General features: G+C 39.2%; 2 protein-coding genes across 6 annotated transcripts; one reads left to right on the forward strand and one right to left on the reverse strand.

Moving 5' to 3' along the window:
* Nucleotides 1–2,609: 2,609 nt before the first annotated feature.
* Nucleotides 2,610–11,834, forward strand: LOC116204062 (histone acetyltransferase HAC12-like). 3 transcript variants are annotated; one of them, XR_004156335.1, is made up of 16 exons: nucleotides 2,610–2,768; nucleotides 2,912–3,097; nucleotides 3,213–3,318; nucleotides 3,829–4,090; nucleotides 4,198–5,681; nucleotides 6,404–6,688; nucleotides 6,779–7,057; nucleotides 7,320–7,448; nucleotides 7,760–7,960; nucleotides 8,058–8,200; nucleotides 8,418–8,712; nucleotides 9,338–9,477; nucleotides 9,937–10,009; nucleotides 10,100–10,468; nucleotides 10,871–11,337; nucleotides 11,429–11,834. XR_004156335.1 is itself a non-coding variant. In XM_031536119.1 (16 exons), the coding sequence occupies exons 2-16, from the start codon at nucleotides 2,940–2,942 to the stop codon at nucleotides 11,505–11,507; spliced, it is 4,242 nt and encodes a 1,413-aa protein (XP_031391979.1). In that variant the 5' UTR covers nucleotides 2,610–2,768; nucleotides 2,912–2,939; the 3' UTR covers nucleotides 11,508–11,834. The 3 variants fall into 3 exon arrangements, 1 of the variants encoding a protein (XP_031391979.1); XR_004156336.1 differs by having other exon boundaries at nucleotides 10,874–11,337; XM_031536119.1 differs by having other exon boundaries at nucleotides 11,099–11,337.
* A 626-nt stretch (nucleotides 11,835–12,460) lies between these two features.
* On the reverse strand, nucleotides 12,461–17,316 carry LOC116203527. 3 transcript variants are annotated; one of them, XM_031535282.1, is made up of 9 exons: nucleotides 17,149–17,316; nucleotides 16,574–16,966; nucleotides 16,326–16,404; nucleotides 16,169–16,244; nucleotides 15,341–15,421; nucleotides 14,917–15,053; nucleotides 13,989–14,241; nucleotides 13,541–13,604; nucleotides 12,461–13,315 (listed from the first exon to the last, which is right to left on the reverse strand). In XM_031535282.1, the coding sequence occupies exons 1-9, from the start codon at nucleotides 17,156–17,158 to the stop codon at nucleotides 12,702–12,704; spliced, it is 1,707 nt and encodes a 568-aa protein (XP_031391142.1). In that variant the 5' UTR covers nucleotides 17,159–17,316; the 3' UTR covers nucleotides 12,461–12,701. The 3 variants fall into 3 exon arrangements, with proteins under 3 accessions (XP_031391142.1, XP_031391141.1, XP_031391144.1); XM_031535281.1 differs by having other exon boundaries at nucleotides 16,326–16,407; nucleotides 17,149–17,314; XM_031535284.1 differs by having other exon boundaries at nucleotides 16,326–16,407; nucleotides 17,136–17,310.
* Nucleotides 17,317–17,390: the final 74 nt, after the last annotated feature.

Below are 17,390 nucleotides of genomic sequence, written 5' to 3' on the forward strand. Positions count from 1 at the left end.
TATTCTTATTAATTTACGGAGTTAAGGAACTGATTTTATACATTTAGCCATGATCAATTTTTTTAAGAGAAACTCCGTAATGAACGATTATCAAGGTCCGTTTGATTCGGGATATGGAAACAGAAATGGAAATGGAAACATATTAAGGTGGAAGGGGACGGAATCATAAATAGAATGGCATTTTTTTTTAAAAAAAAATTGGTTTGGTTTGATAAGGAATCATAATTCAGTTCCATTCACTCCTATTTGGTTCGTTGTCCACAGAATTGGAATCAAATATCAATATATGATAATTATCTGTAATATTTTCAAGTGAACAACTAACAAGTATCCATGCGACTCAATAATTATGCACGTACCGTATATAAAGAATAAAAAAATTCTTAAAATGTACTGAATTTATTCAATAACATGATATTAAGAAAGAAATTAGAACAAAAAATAGATCAAACTTTATAAAAAGCACCGTAATATTTGTTTCGTAATTATTCAAATCAAAATATATAGAACAAATTAAATAAAGTGCAATATTTTGGTCGACGATATTTGCTTATTAGAAAAACCTTTTAATTCGTTGACCAATCACAAGATTTCGTTTTGTTATTCGATTAAATTTTTTGAGCAAAATTTTATTAAAGAAAAAGACAAATAAAATTAACTTTGATTCTCCTCGCTCATTCCCTAGCGAGCCCTAAGGAATGGATGATTCCCCTTATGGGGTAACCGATTGCTTTGCGCAGGGGAATTGGTTTTCGTTTCCCCTCAAACAAAAAGCATCAATCGAAATGATCCATTCCGATTTTATTTCCTCTCAATTTACATGAACCAAATGGACCCTCAATACTAGGAAAAAGTATGTAAAGCATGCACTTCTAAACGAGTGTTATTTTTTTAATTAAAATATAAGAAAATAAAAGAATAATGAAATGAAAACAATAAAAAAATCATTTGGATGAAAAAAAAAAGGGCATGACCACACTTTCACTGGAAGAGAGAAAATGGGTGAGGAGTAGAGGAAATAGGGGATGTGAGATCACAAAAATAAGCGTGTCAGTGGGTAGTTATTTTCCATATTTTATAATTGTATTTTTTAGGGCCACCTCGCCATCACGTACCTTGAGGTGGACCTGGATGCTAAGGGTCGTGTATGAGGATGATTGTATTTTCCTTATGGGTTTGTATCGTATGAGGATGGTCGGGCGCACTCCGGATTATGTACTCCTGACTATGTTGCTTATTTTATGATATGCCGAATTTACAAAAAATAATTGTTTATTTTTAATATATGATAATTTCGAGACACAAAAATTAGATGAGCTAAATCACTTCTCGCGTACAACTAATATATAGATATAGATAATAAAAGGGAAAATTTTGATACATCCCTTACACATTAAATGATTGATCTTAAATATTATTTTAATTAAATTAATTAGTGCTTCCGTACGGTGCCGCGTATGTACATCTATTTACATAGTAGTTTTACCCTCTTACCACATGGGCACATACACTTAAAAAGGAAAAAAAAAGGTTCAATATCACACATGAAGTGGATCACATCTACAATTTACACTGATTTAAAATATACTGCATAAAATTATAAATTAGTATCTCAAAAATATAATTCAAAAATGAACAATTATTTATACGACGCAACATTATTATTTACCTCGAGTATAAACCAATATTACATTTTAATTAGGTCCGTATCACGTGACTCCTTCTAGAGGTGACACACCCGCCTTGCGCACGGAAACACACATAAAAAAAGTGCAAAAGAAAAATTAAATATGTCGAACGATATACTTGTGTCATCTACATTTAGAAAAAAAATATATCCCGGACATTTTTTTCTGATTAATTTACGATGTCAAGCATAATTTAATAAAAAGTAATAAAATTATCAATATACATAAGAGAACGTGAATAATTGTTCTTCGAACTTGGATGATAAACAACGTTTAAAAAGGGGAGAGTCAGAGAGGAGAGAAAAAGTAAGTGCGAAAAAGAGAAGACGGTGGTTTATGTCCTGATAATAATTTTATTATTTTTTCTCCTGATTTTTTTTTGAATTAAAAGTTAGGTCGAATTATTAGTTTATTGTGACTGCTCCAATGAAGGGAATCTAATTGTCACGGAATGTTTCTTTCGCCATAATTCGCTGAGAATTTAGCCCAACTCGATCACCACAGCCCCACCAATACACTAGTGAATGTTCATTTCACCATAACTCCATGAGAATTTAGCCCAACTCGATTACTGTAGCCCTACCAATATACTAGTGAATTAAGTCAAAAGCCCATTGGATCAAGCATTATGGACAGACCATCGCTATCTCATAATACGCTCACATAATGGTGAGTTTTATGTCTTCAGTAATGTTCGAACTTGTGATGTTCAAGTGGAGCACTTAGAACTTAACCACTAGATCACCGTGCTTATGGTATTTTTTTAATTTTTTCTCCTGAATTGATAATCTTATTAATTGAAATATTTAATATGAATAAATTGAGAACGAGAGAGCGAGATAAAAGAGAGATTTTATTATTATTATTATTGGTAAAGATAGATATCTGATTTTTTTTTTTTATTATTGGTAAAGATAGATATAGATATCGACAGGTACATCTCACTGCACGTTGACTGCTCTGCGTCATCTCCGCCCGCTCTCGCTTTCGCTCTCGCTGTCGCTCTCGGTGTTGGTGATCTCTGCGGAGGCACTGCCCAGCTTCCCCCGACTCCACAACCGCTGCGTGCCGGCTGAACGGGTGAAGTTTAGGGCCTTTTTTTTTTTTTTTTTTTCTCTTCTTCGTGATCGGCTTCCACTTCAGGCTTAGTTAGGGATTGGTGGAACAATTGAATTAAATTGAATTGGTTCTTATAGCGAACAACAACCCTTTTACCATGGCAGCATGCGGGAACCTGCATAGGGCAACAAAATGATCGGAAAACAATATTTTCTCGACCCACATGGTCGGCCTTGGTCGGTGCGGTCTGAGGTGGGTAGAGGTCATCGAATCCCCGCTGTGGGTCCACCGATCGATTGGCGCTTGCATCCTCGGATGGGTGATGCCCGTTCTATGATGAAATCACGGATGTAAGTGGCTGCTCCTGTGGTGGTGGTTGTTTTCAGATGAAATCGTTGCCAAGGCTGATCCTTTTTGCTGATAGTTTTCTGATCCTACGACTGACGGTTTAATTGTTCCCTGCAGAATTAGAACAATGCCATGGGCAGGTCATAATTATGAGCCAAGTCCAGATGAGCTGCAGCTTGCAGCTGCTTTGGAGGAAAAGTTATTCATGGGCGCTGCTTCAGTGGTATGTCCCATAGCTTCCCCCCCCCCCTTCCCATGTTTGTCATGAAATTCCTAGTTTGTCAAAATCCGGAGCAACCTGGCTGTGTTTTAGCATCGGTGCTTGCCTCGTATTCGTGATGATAAGCTGCATCAGGCTACCTCTGGGAAATATCACTTGAGGATAGTGTTGCTTTCAACTCGGGATTCTTATTCAATTTGATAGGCCATGTGAAATTGATTAGCATTCTAGGCATGATTTACAGTCTTTTCCTCTAGAAGAACTGACGTTGGAAAAGAAAAGCTTTGTTGGTTCTGTCTTCTGTTTTTCTAAAAAGAGAATGGATCTTTTTATCAATGGATCGTCAAACCTGTTTACAAATTTAGTTTGGGGAAATCTGAAAGTTTCTATGGAGGGATTGTCCATAGTAATATTATTGACACTGAGTTCAAATCCATGAAAATTGTTTATCCGCTAAGACGATTTATTTTTGAGATTGTGTTAACTCTGATTAGCATTTTCAATGATCTATAGAGAGAGTATCTGGACCTCAAGACGCTGCATCATCGGGTGCAGATTTTACTCCAGCAAACAAGTGCTGAGAAAGCAACTATTGCTAATCAGTTTTATAATTCTGTGCCCGCTCATCAAGTGGGGCTGGATGCTTCTTGCCATCCTTGCTACTCCTCAACAGATCATACTTTGGGATACACTGCAGTATCCTCTTGCAATAGTGGTCGATGCTCCTTACCAGGCTGTGCAATTGGCCTTCGCACAGAGTTCTCAGGTGGACAAGGTAATTTCTGTTAAACGAGCTGTCAATAGGGAGATAATAAGGTATTGCACATTGTACTTCTTTTCCTTATAGAGCTGAGCATATGGATTTGCTCTGATCTTCTGCAGGACCTTTTATTGATGGTTACTCAAAAGGACATGGTATGTTGTCAGCTTCTTATTTGAAGGAGCAACAACCTTCACAGGCTTTCACTTCTGATGCTTTTGTTTCGCTAGAGGGAAGTCCATACTGTTCCAGGTATTGGGATAAGTGCCTTTATGCTGGAGCTTGTGATGGTGGAGTAGTATTTCCTCAGGTAAATCCACACAATAGCTATGGAGCATCACTTCAAGGTCATGGCATTGCTCAAAAGAATCTGCAGTGCCGTAATCTGCGAAATGTGAGCCCTGTTCAGCAGAGGGATTTGTTATGCCTCAACTCCGAACAAAAGATACACTTTGAGCTCCCTTCAAACCAATTCTACCCTCTGGACTCTGTTGAATTTAAAGGTACTTCAACTTGCTCTGGTTCAAGGGTTTCTGCAGCATCTAATCCATCATATCCCAGTGGGGCCCAGTGGATTAGTTGCCAAGACCAAAGGAAACGTCCACAGTCACTAGTCAGTAGCTGGTCAGTAGCTGGTAAATCTCAAGTGTTGCCTCCTGCTCATAAACGATTGAAGACGGTTGATCAGTTTGGCTACATCTCATCCAAATATGAGATTCCTCGGGATATTATGATGATTGAACAGTGCATGGGTAAAAGACTTCCAAAGTTGCAGCAGTATCCTGAATCTCCGGTTTCCATCGATTCACAGTATGATGTTGTGCAGCCTATTGCAGAGGACATTCCTGACATAAGTTGGGTGCTAAAAAATCTTGTTCAAGGTAGTTCTGAATGGAATCATGGGAATGCTGTGTCTCCCTTGGAAGAGATTTTTGGCAAGCCCAATATGGGTATTGTGGACAAATTCATGGTTGAACCTGTGGCTGATTTCCGTAGTGGGCAGTCTGGTAGTACGGTTACTTTTTCGGAAGAGAGGACTCTTGGTTGTGAGGATGGTGGGCGAGTCATGGAAGATACTTCTAAACTGAATGTGGAGAGGCAAGATTTAGCAACAGGTGAGGCCCTAGCTGATTCTAGTGGATTAAAGTCTGATAGAGTTCCTATTCTCTCTGGAGAGCTCAATTCTTGTTTTCTGGAAGAGAGGACTCTTACTTGTAAGGATGGTGGGCGAGTCATGGAAGATACTTCTGAACTGAATGTGGAGAAGCAAGATTTAGCAACAAGTGAGGCCCTAATTGATTCCAGAGGATTAAGGTCTGATAGCATTTGTCATGTCTCTGAAGAGCGCAATCCTTGTGTTGAGGAGAAGACGCAAATTATTGAACCCGATAAAGGATTTGAATGCAATCCTTGTCTTGAAGAGCACAATCCTTGTCACGATAAAGGATTTGAATGCGAGCGTGAGTTGTCTGAAGCGGTTAGCAAGGAAGTACATGAAGTGCCTATGTCAGGAGGCAGAAAGATTACCGGTGCTTCATTATTGGAATTTTTCACGAGAGAGCAAATAGAAAAGCATCTTACAGGCCTAAAGGAGTCAAGCTGTCAGGTTAGTTTGTTATCTTATACTCTGCCTTCTTATTTTTAACTTGGATGTTTTCATTTTCATTGCCAAATTTCTTAGGCTAGGGCAATGCCTTACAACTTGTCCTACAAATATGCTCAAAAGAGTTAGTTTTGGTTGTTTTGTGCAAAACTAGGGTTTGAGTATGCTGTAATTGCATGACATTTTCTGTAACAACCAGAGCTTTGTGCCACATATATCTGCTAGATAATTGATATGAGAATTTTGGTTTGTCTGGATGGAGTTCCTTGAGTCCAAAATGGAGTGGTGGTCGAATTTTCTAAAAGATTGTCAAAGGTGCACTAGAAACTGATGCTAGGCGTTCTAGGGGGAGAAGGATGCAGCATTTGTTGATAATTTACTGCAGTCTGTAACAGAATTTTTTACATGCTACTCTCCTCTTTGTTATTGGGTTATATATCGGGTACTTTTTAAGAGCTTATAAAGGTGGACTTGGAAATCAGATACTGAAAAATGAATTTATTCTTACTGATGGAAGGATTCCAATCTCATTGAAAAGAGTGCCTAATAGTTCTTTTGAAGTTTCAGATAAGCTTTTCTGTTTGGCTACTTGTAATTATGGGCCTCTTATGTTTCCCTGGTCAATTCCTTTAAGAGGGTTGACTTATAATTCTTTTGAAGATTCAAATAAGTTTTTCCAATTTGGTTACTTATAAATAGGGTCCTATATCCTTTTCCCTCCCCAGATTATACTGCAAGAGAAGGATGCAGCACATACAGCAACTCAGACCCCATGCCAGTTGTGTGGAGAAGGCACACTTTTCTTTGCTCCTGTGACCATATATTGTTCATCCTGTGGCAAGATTATCAATTGCGGAGGCAAATATTACACCCCTCAAGAAGTAGGCGAAAAATTTTACCTTTGTTCAACATGCTATGGATGTAAGGGTAAAGTGGTTCAATTTCGTGGAGGTTCTATTTCTAAGGAGAAACTTGAGAAGAGAACGCACGATGAGAAAATGGAAGAACCCGTAAGTTAATGTCTTTTTTCTCGTCTAAAAATAATGAAGAAAGAATTCAGAGAATAATGCAGGTCCGACTATCCTTTTTTCTTTTGACAGTGGGTTCAGTGTGAGTGGTGTCAAGCCTGGCAACACCAGATATGTGGCCTTTTCAATGAAAGGAAAAATGTAGGAGGAAATGCAGAATATGTATGTCCTCTTTGTTGCTTAAAAGTCATAAATGACAATGACCAGATGACCTTCAGAAACGGTTGTGCATTTAGTGCTAAAGACCTGCCATGCACCAAGCTCAGTGATCACCTAGAGAGAAGATTAAATGACCGTCTCAAGCAAGAGAGGGAGTGCAGAGCAAAGGATTCAGGGAAGAATTTTCATGAGGTAGAACTATGAATTCCACTTCTGCGTATATCTGGATTTCTCCTCTTTATATGGAATCATTAGCAGTACTGTCTGTCAAGGTCTTTTTCTTCGCTCATATAACCAATGCAACATGCAGAAGTGCTGTTTTATGGTCCTTGTTGCATATCTTCAACTCTCTTCCCATTCCTTTTTTGTTATGTTTCTTTGTGTTGCAGAAGCTTATTTGATTTTCGACGTTGCATAATTTTTATTTTTCCATGGATGCTTCTGCTAATATTAGGTTCCCGGGGCAGAAGATCTTGTTGTCAGAGTGGTTTTATCTTTGCCCAGAAAAGTAGAAGTAGATAAGCAGTTTTTGGGCATCTTTCACGGCATAAATTACCGTTCTGAGCTCCCATACAAGTCTAAGGTGAGATTGGATTCTGAGTTGACATGATGAACTGATTTTTCTCTTTCACCTAACTCTTCTTAATATGAATTTGACATTATATAAATTTAATCACCTGTTGTTTTTGGGACAGGAGAAGTACAGGCCTTTGCACTTAAATATTTAACCCCAAGTTCATTTATCTTACCTTGAACTTTGAGTGAATGTGTTTATTTGTAGTATTATTTTTAAGGAAGATTGTTTCATGTTTCTATTAACAGCCTTTTGGTCCTAGTTTACTTTATTCGTGCATATATTTAAATTTAATTGGAGTTTTAAATTGTGCATTTCAGGCGATTGCTTTATTTCAGAAGATTGAAGGTGTGGATGTGTTTCTCTTTGGTATGTACGTGCAAGAGTATGGCTCAGACTGCAGTCAACCAAACAACCGCTGCGTCTATATCTCTTACCTTGATTCAGTCAAATACTTATGTCCTGATATAAAATCTGCCTATGGAGAAAGTCTCCGAACCTTTGTTTACCATGAAATATTGGTGAGACTTCTTTTATGTCCACATTTATCACTGTTTTTAATGACATTTATTTGGCAATATCGATTTATAACTTTCCATTTCTGGTCGTGCTGATCAGGTTGGATACCTTGAGTACTGCAAAAAGCGTGGTTTTGCGAGCTGTTATCTATGGGTCTGCCCACCTACAAAAGGAGATGACTTTCTTCTCTACTGCCATCCTAAATTTCAGAAAAACCTGCCAATTAAGACACTGCGCAAATGGTTCTCCTCTACTCCCTCACTCTTTATCCTCGGTCTCTAATCTTTATTTGCATGTCATATGGTCATTTGCTTGGATTCTTTTTAGATTAATATATGCTTTCGCTTCCGTACTTTGTGCTTATCATTGTGAACTTGATCTTATGTCCTCTACCATGAGCAATTTGTGTTCTGTATATATACACATGGGCCTGTGTAATGAAATTGTTGTCTTGCGCAGGTACCGGACAATGTTTAGCAAAGCAATTGCTGAAAAAATTGTTCTCAGTTCTACCAATTTGTGTGAGTTTTATTTTGCTCCATCTGGATGTGATAAACTCAAGATCACGGCTGCTCGTCTGCCGTATTTCGAAGGCGACTATTGGCCCAGCAAGCTGGAGAATATCTTGAAGGTCATTGATCAAAAGGCTGTAGAAGAATCGGATAAAAAGGTTAAGAATATGTCAAAGAGGGCAATGAAAGCATGTAAAAGCCTCTCCAATGATTCCCCCAAGGACATCCTCTTGATGGAAAAGGTATCTCTTCTTCTTCTTCTTTAAATATTAAATTGAGGGTATTGGGATCTAAGTCAGAGCCCTTTAGCCTTCCCCTCCTGCTACTGGGCTGTGTACCTAGTGGCATCTGAAGAGGTAGTTTAGATTTTTGATGAAAATGAGTTGAAGCGGTTTTTTTGGTTGAACCTATATAAGTTCTACAAAATTACAGGAAAATTTACTTAAAAGTTTTTAAGTAAATACTGCCTATTCATGAACAATGCTTTTCTGTTGGAACCATATAGACACCTCAGATGTGCCATTTCTATTTCTTGCTGGAAGCTTTCCCAATAAATATTTTAAAGAATAACGAAATTCTTATTGTTGCTTTTTGTGGCTGTCTGGTATGGGGTATGTAGAACGTCTTGGTATGTGTGGATCATACCTAGCATCATTTGGCAATTGTATATTTGTTCTTTGTCTTAGTTTCTTTGTTCCTTGAATCCTTGCAATTTCACTTTATGCGTCCTTCAAACTGTTTCAATTTACTGTCCTATAAATCTTTCAACTACTGAAGCATTTTGTTATTTTGATATTACGTGTATGGTTTTGTTAGTTGACATAAGCCCTGATTTGTTGTATTATTTTGCTTTTTATTTCTTTTTAGATTGAGCACAGTATGAAAGATAACAAGGACGACTTCATGGTGGCCCATTTGCAGTATATATGCACTTGCTGTCATGAAGTCATATTATCTGGTAAGAGATGGTTCTGTAATCACTGCAAGAAGCTACAGCTCTGCGAAAGGTAAAGAATATGTTTCGGCTCCATTGCTAGTACATCTCCCTATGGTACAATCATGTTGAGACTGGAGCTATTGATGTTTGGGATGGTATTGCTTTCACATTTGAAGGGAGCTTATCTCTGACCCTGTGTTGAAAAAGATGCTCCTTCGCGCAACGCTCCTTTAGGGATAGCCAGTTTGGCAGTTTCTCCCTTTGAATTCGATATTTGCTTAGAGTTGGTGACATTGGAAATTTGGATCTCGACGCCAAGAAGAGTGACTGCAACCCCACTGACCATTAGCTGTCCCTTGTTTCCTCTTCTTGATATATCTTTAGCCTTCTATTACATTTTTGTTACAATCCTAAGCGGGCAATCTTTGTATTGGCTTTCTTGGATGTATTATCTGTTTGCCCACTATTATCTTCATTATGAACAGCTAGAATTGATGCAAACGCAAACAATCTATTTTCTGATCTGCAGATGCGTTGACGCAGAAGTTGGCCGGACTGCCGAGGATGTTCCAGTTTGCAGAGCGAAGCATTTGCTCTCTCAGGTTAGTAATAATTCTTCAGGCACCTACTCAGCTGAAGTTTATCTCATTAATTCCAGACACTCGATTTTCATGGCCCTTGTTGCTTTTCAGGCGATTGTTGATCCCGCACCTTCTGATACTGAGGACGGTGATATTACTATAGAAAACAAGTTGTTTGAGAACAGGCACTCTTTCCTTGCCTTCTGTCAGGAGAACCATTATCAGTTTGATACGCTCCGGCAGGCCAAACATTCTTCAATGATGATTCTTTATCATCTCAATGAGCGTAAGGAACAGGTCACTGGGAATGCCTGTAGCCTTTGCCAAGAGGAGATATTTGGTTCAAGTTGGATGTGCAAGATTTGCCTCAGTTTTCATGCATGTAAAGCATGCTATATGCGACAAGATTTCTCGCATAGCCATGAGTTGACTCCCTCATCTTCTGATGATCCTGCGGCAGAGATTCAATTCAAGTGGCTGGTATGTGGTTAATACTCCCTTTAGTAGTAAATTTGCCATAAAATGTACATCAGCTGTTTGGTACTGGTAGTGGACACAAGCAAAGCAAATCATGATATTATAATATGCACATTAAGTAAATCCAAGTCTAGACTAAGCTTTTCTACTTTGGTTCCCAATCTTTTTTTTTGTGTAAATTTGGTGTGGACCTTTTGTTTTGGGTCAACGTTGTCTTAGAAAACATCCCCTGGAGTAAAGCTTGTTACACTTAACAATAGAGTGTTTCTAGTATAAGGAGCCTCCTTTAAAAGTGCACTTTTAAGGAGGCTCTAAACAAGACAAGTTTTTTGCTATTGAAGAAGAAAATTTCTCATTTAATAAGAGTCTTACTGTATTTAAAATAATAATTTTCTTACTATTTAGCAGGTATCTTATTATATCAAAAAACAATAAGCTTCTTGTTGAATAACAAGTTTCTTATTATTTCATTACCGACAATCATCCGACAAACTACGTCGTGGCACGCTGTGATTGGCCTCTGTAAACACCCCTTTTAAGGAGGCTCCATAGGGAAGTTTATCTCAACAATATATATCAATGCTTAGTGCAGTGTATGGTCTTCTCTATGAACTGTGATCTTTGCAATGTCAGGTCTCGGTTGACCCAAAGGACATTCTGAGTCTCGTGATGCACTGTTCTCGGTGCAATCCATCTGAAAGCCAACCTTGCTCTTACCCGTACTGCTCCAAGATCAAGGGGCTGTTCCACCATTCGACTCTATGTTCTCGCGGAGTTTCTAAGGGATGCAAATACTGTCAGAATGTGTGGCTTATGCTCCAACTGCACGCTAAGGATTGTAAAGATTCGGATTGTAGGGTCCCATGGTGCAGGTAATAGATTGACTGGACAAATTATTCTATGTGCACTCGCCACAACCAGTGGTTCAAACTGCTGTCTGACAACATTTTTATGCTACAACAGGAGATTTAAAGGCCGACTCAGTATGCAACCAGTGCCTCACACCGCCAGAGGGATTCATCAGGGTCTGATTTCCGCATAGAGTAGGTTGTTGCTTCAGGTACATAGAAAATGGAATCAATCATTCTATTGTACAGGGGCCAGGAACCAAATTGTACAGCAGAGCGTTTCCCTTGTAAGGGGAATTCATTTTCCGGAGAGGCCATAAAAAGATGTACAGCTCCGTTTAGGTTCGACTTGAATAAGAGCTGCTTTGGTTGGGAAAAGGGTTGATCTCTTGTATGGCTTTTTCTTGCTTTTGCACTTGGCATGCTCTCTATATATTTGTACCGGGGGGACTCAGCTGAGGTCTTACCAGTTTTATATCCTTTCGGGCCAAGCTCGAACCTCCGGAATAAGCTTTGATCCAGTCCAAATCTTTCTTGTTGGGTCTCGGGATGAGAAACAGTAGCATTTGGCCCAAAAAGTATATCAACTTATTCGAGTCCTAAGGTTTCGAACTCAGAAATTTAGGTCTCCAACTATATAAAAATAAAAATCTAATAGGTTTCCAGCTCATGAAATCTCAGTGTTGCTAGTTCACGAATATGTATAGTGGACGAGTATATATCTCTTGATGTTGTTAGTGGTGGATTTACTTTACTCTTTCTCGACCAATTGGACCTCGATCTGGTGTGTCGGGACAAACGTTTTTTCACGCCTTTGTGTGAATCTACCAGAGTAACATGCTTCGCTTGATGTCTGAATCCATCCTTGAAACATGCTTTTATGCTTGGGGTTAGAGTAAGTCGATCATTACTTTCCGCGGCGTCCCTTGTATGTATTCGATATGATTTCCAAGGAGTGGGTAGGATTGGCTTAGGTTCCCAAGTATTTACTCATTTTGACAGCAAGCAGAGCCGTATCTCATGTTAATAGCCTAGTGGAGTCTAAAGCATATCAAAGCAAACAATTCTCAGCTGCAGTCCGTCAAGGGTTGTGTGAATTTTACTAACTGAAAGGAGAGTCAGTAGATTTCTGCAAGACCACAACTCATTCACGAAAACTAGGATCTACTGGAAAAAAAATACACACACACACACATATATAGTCGAATTCGAGCTTAAGATCTGCGGAAACTGCAAACTATCCATTCATGTAAACTATCCTATATTTCAAGGAAAGCCTTCCAACTGATGAATCAAAATGAACCATACAACAGTTGCATAATGCTACAGCTCCTGCCTAGCTAGTAGTCAACAAGGCTAATCTGTCGGTCGGCCAGGTATCAATCATTTTACCTCCAGCTGTAACTCCGACGGGATTCATCCCTGCCAACATGCCCATAATCCAGGTCACGGGACTCCCGAGGCTCGTTGCCCCAAGGACCTTCAAACCTGTCGCGGTCAAAAGATCTACTGCTAGGATATGAGTGCGGCAGAGAATCATATGATGGACCACGCATCCTATGATCTTCACTGTCCCGAGAGCTCCACCTCCCACTACTCCATTCAGACTGGAATCTCCCACCGCTAGCAGAAGTTGGACTAGGTGTCGGGATACTACGACTGCTCATGTTGGGAGAATAGTCATCCCTTGAATGGGTAGACCAGCAAGTGTTATGGTCGCTACTGCGATAGCTTCTGCTAATAGTTTGTTCTGAAGAGAAACTGGAACGGTGATGCATCCTGTATCTACTCGAAAAATCTGATCGTGAAGGCCCAGCAGACCATAGTCTTTCATCAGCATCCTCTGGAATTGGAGCATTTATTCCAGGGAATGCCACCGACTTTTTACGACGCGGTTCGTCAGGGATTTCCCCATCCTCATGTTGCTTCTCTGGCTTGGTCTCCCCATCGGCAAATATCATGATCCCTGACTGCTGATCATCATCATCATCATCATCAATATCTACAAGGAGGATAAACAAGAACATAAATCAATGGGCCAATCCAAGATGAACATAAGACTGACTCTAGGAAGGGATAAAGAAAAAAGGTGAAAAGCAGGAAAACTTAGAAAGGTTAATGATTATGAAGACAAATATTGGACAGCTGAAACATCAAAATTATATAGCTTGGCTACAAAGCTTGATCAAAAAGCTATCAACATAGTCGTCAATTTAAGTACAACTACCTAAGTAGCCTGGCGGATATCCCAGTTCTCGCATCCTGTTTAGCCATGGAGGTGGATCAAGCTCCTGTGTCATACATTTAAGCAAAAAACACGACGAAAACATCAGTGTCAGAAAGACTTTCAGTTCACACAAATCAGGCTCAAACAGTATGTGAGTGAGTCCATATCTTCAACATAAGTGCAAATTATGCAATAACATGGTTCTGTTATAATCCCAAGTTCACAATGACATAAGTGAGCTCCAAAGTATGTTTTATTAGGAAGAGTTATCAACTTATAAACTATGCCCAACAATTTTAATCAACAGTATGTTAATGACTGTCATGAGGTTATGATAGGATGTAGAAGAAACTGCTCTTTTATTGCCATGTTAAGATATTTCTACTATCCACTGCATGATTCAGTGTGATTTGAGTATCCTAAAGTTTAAAACAGAAGGCTACATTACCCCAAGACCTAACAATTTGCGTGTTTCAGCATCAAGAGTCCCAGGTTTTAATCCATCAAATTTCCCAGCAGAAGGGCTCTCATAGTAACGAGTAGAACTGCGAGAAGCAGCATTCAGGATTTTCTTAGATTTGTGTTCTTTGCGAGCGTTGTTGACTGCAACATTATCTCGTGGTCTTGGGCAGTCTCTCAGAGAATGACTGTAAGAACCACAGTTGAAACAGCGGGCAGCATCCTCCATTATCTCCAGGCCCCTACAGGCAGAAGATAACATTAAGGCTACCGTTAACCGACACGTAACAAAATGTGGAAGTAAATTTCTGCAGGACAAAATTAAAAAAAAAAAAAAAAGAAGAGATAATAAAAGGTCCATAAGTCAAACAAAATGTGCCCTCCAGCTAGATATTATAATTATTAGCTGATCACACGTCACCGATACCCAAAGGAAGGTCCGCTAGCCGTATCCTACATAATCAATGAGTGATGGTTTTGTTCATAGTCATGTGCTAGTCCTAAAGAGGAGAAAATATATATACTATTACAATTCAATGATTGATCTACCACATACAGTTTTACAAGGGGCACTGTTACATCTTTCCCAAAATTAGGTTTAGATCCTAGAACTCATAACTACATAGGTTCTAATTTCAATAACACTCAAGGACATTTACTTGATTCGAGTGCTAGGAGGATGTTTGGCATATCTGTCAGAAGGACGTTATCATATTCTTTTAGAAAAAATAGGAGAAAACAGATTACATAACTTAAAGCCATGATTCGAAAAGGAAATTTGAGTGACTACAGCATCAGGCACCCGTGCATGAGTGTGTAATTTAGTTTCTTTTGTAGTATCTCTGGAACATAAAAAGGTCCAGAAAACATTAAATCCAATCACTTTCTCCATTTCAATAAGAGAAACTCTTGCTCACCCCTCTGCGTTACTCGAACCATCCCCTTCAGTCAAACTGAATCCATAACCACGATCATAAAGAGGCACAGAGTTACCGTCCAAGGACACAAACTCGTTGCTTTGGCTTTTCTTCGCTTGGAGGTCTATCCAAAATGACTGCATAAAATAAAATTTTGAGAAATGGGTAATCATCCTGAACAAATTGAGGAGACTCGTAGAAGCTTCGTTTATCTTTGTTGGAGAGAAGCCCTCAATTTTTCATTTATTTCACACAATTATCTCAGAAAAAAAAAAACACAACATACCAATCTGGAGGAGCAACGTAATCGTATTACTCTATGTCAAAGCTCTAGCTAGTGATAGGACCATACTGACTCAAAGAAGCCACTGTCGTTCAAAGAAAAGGGGCACAATGGTTGTCTAACATTACGAATTACACTCACCACTGCTGATTGCTTCTCTTCACCAACATGCAAAGCAGGAAAAACTGTTTGTTCTCCAAATTCAAGTGCTTCTCTTGGATCCTAGATAAAGGAAGTATATGATTCAGCTGAACTTTAAAGCTAATTAGAACAAGAAAAGTAGCATGTAACAGATCAATTGGTCTTGTCATTGCTTTGGAGAGTGCGACTGATTGAAAGTAAAAGTTCTAAGAACCCAAAGCATACAGAGAGAGAGAGAGAGAGAGAGAGAGAGAGAGAGAGAGACAGGACCAAATGAGTTATCCATGATTCCAAAGATTCATAAACCAGTTGGACATATTTAAACCAATCTCAATTTTGAACATTTGCTACTAAAGAAATTGTTTTGAATTTTGTGAACAATTCTTTTTAAGTCAGATGCCGATGCTCTAATCATGGGAATGATAAAATTTCCTCTAACTGGTTAACTAATCATATAACTGGAGCTGCATAGTATGATCCAATCAGCTTTTAGGACACGGGTGATATTTCAGGATAATTCTCACAAGAATTCATAAAGACATCATAATTTAGGCTTGAATTCATGACCAAACCTCAAAAACTAAATTGAGGATTACTTATGGAAACTGAAACAACCATAGTTCTAGCCTTTCCCTCATTAATTATAAAAAAGGACCAAAAGATCAATCATGAAGACCAGAACTTCAATTAAAACTTGACTGTGTTAATCACCAGATCTAAATTCTAATTTAGCCACCATCCCTTGTATCAAGAAAGATTATCAAGACAAGCAAAATGAAAACATAAAACTCCTATCTCAATATCATCAAGTAATTAGGTAACACTAACTTGGGCTGAAGGAATGTGTCGAGTATGCCATTCAGACCATTGCTGCAACAACTCCTCCAACTTTTGTTTACTAGCTCTGCACATCGAAACAAGCCATCAGGAGAGAATCTAAAAGAAAACTTCAGCCTTTTCTTAACTAGGTTCACTCCAACATTACCTTGTCAAGGACTTATACACAACATGGACAGATGGTTGCTCTTCCTCATACGTAATCCGTGCTCTTTTAGCACCTGCCACTGCTAGCATGTTCGATTATGGAAGACAAATAGAAAGACATATAAAGTACAGCTCTGGAACAGAACTTCCTCATTATAAAACTCAGACAAAACCAAAACCTCCAGTCACATGTTGTTTACACAAAGACCAGCATGCATATGCATACGACCAAACATAAAACAAGGATACAGTTCCCATCTCTCACATGAGTGGTTTTGTGACCGTGATCTTCGAGAGCTACAAATCCATTTCCAGTGACCACTGCTGAGCGCTCCGAAACTTCAATAGATTCAATCAATTCAACATTCATTTTGACCGTAGATGGCTCGCCGGCCAAATCCTTATTGAGACCCGAATCGAGTGCACACGGTCTCTCTTCATTTTCAACCTTCCCTTCGCTCTGATCCAAATCCTCCCTAATCAACCCTTCTTCATCCTCCATGTCACTACACGGCAAAGCGTTCACTTCCTCCAGTTTCGCGCTGCTTTCGCAAGGTTCCTTGCCCTCATTTCCACTGGGGGACTCGATTGGCAGCTCCAGTACATCCTCAGTTTCCATGGTGGGCAAGCAGTTTATATAATCTGCAATAGACGGCAAACCCAGGGAACAGTAAAAAAAAAATCAGCCCGGAATTCTATCTCCGAAGCATCAACGACAATTGGGAACCAATGTATTGCCGCCAGTTAACAAACCCAGAACCCCAGAAACCCAGAGATTTCAAAACCCTAACTTTGAAGAGAAAATTCGCACCTTTTTCACTTACAGTCGGGCATGCAACGACTCACGGCAGCTATGGAGGCAGTCGAAGAGCAGAGATCACCTGCAGGGTCTGTTAGAGGAAGAAGGACAGAGGGAAGAGGCGGGAGAGTCCGAAGATCAAGAAGACCAGTCCAAACGACACTGCTAGAGAGAGAGAGAGAGAGAGAGAGACGTAATCTATTTAGCAATGGCCAAAATCATCAGCAGATCCATTTTGGGTTTAGATATGTTCTTTTCCTTTCCTCG

This window comes from Punica granatum, chromosome 4 (assembly GCF_007655135.1).
Source record: "Punica granatum isolate Tunisia-2019 chromosome 4, ASM765513v2, whole genome shotgun sequence".
In the NCBI taxonomy this organism is placed as follows: domain Eukaryota; kingdom Viridiplantae; phylum Streptophyta; class Magnoliopsida; order Myrtales; family Lythraceae; genus Punica; species Punica granatum.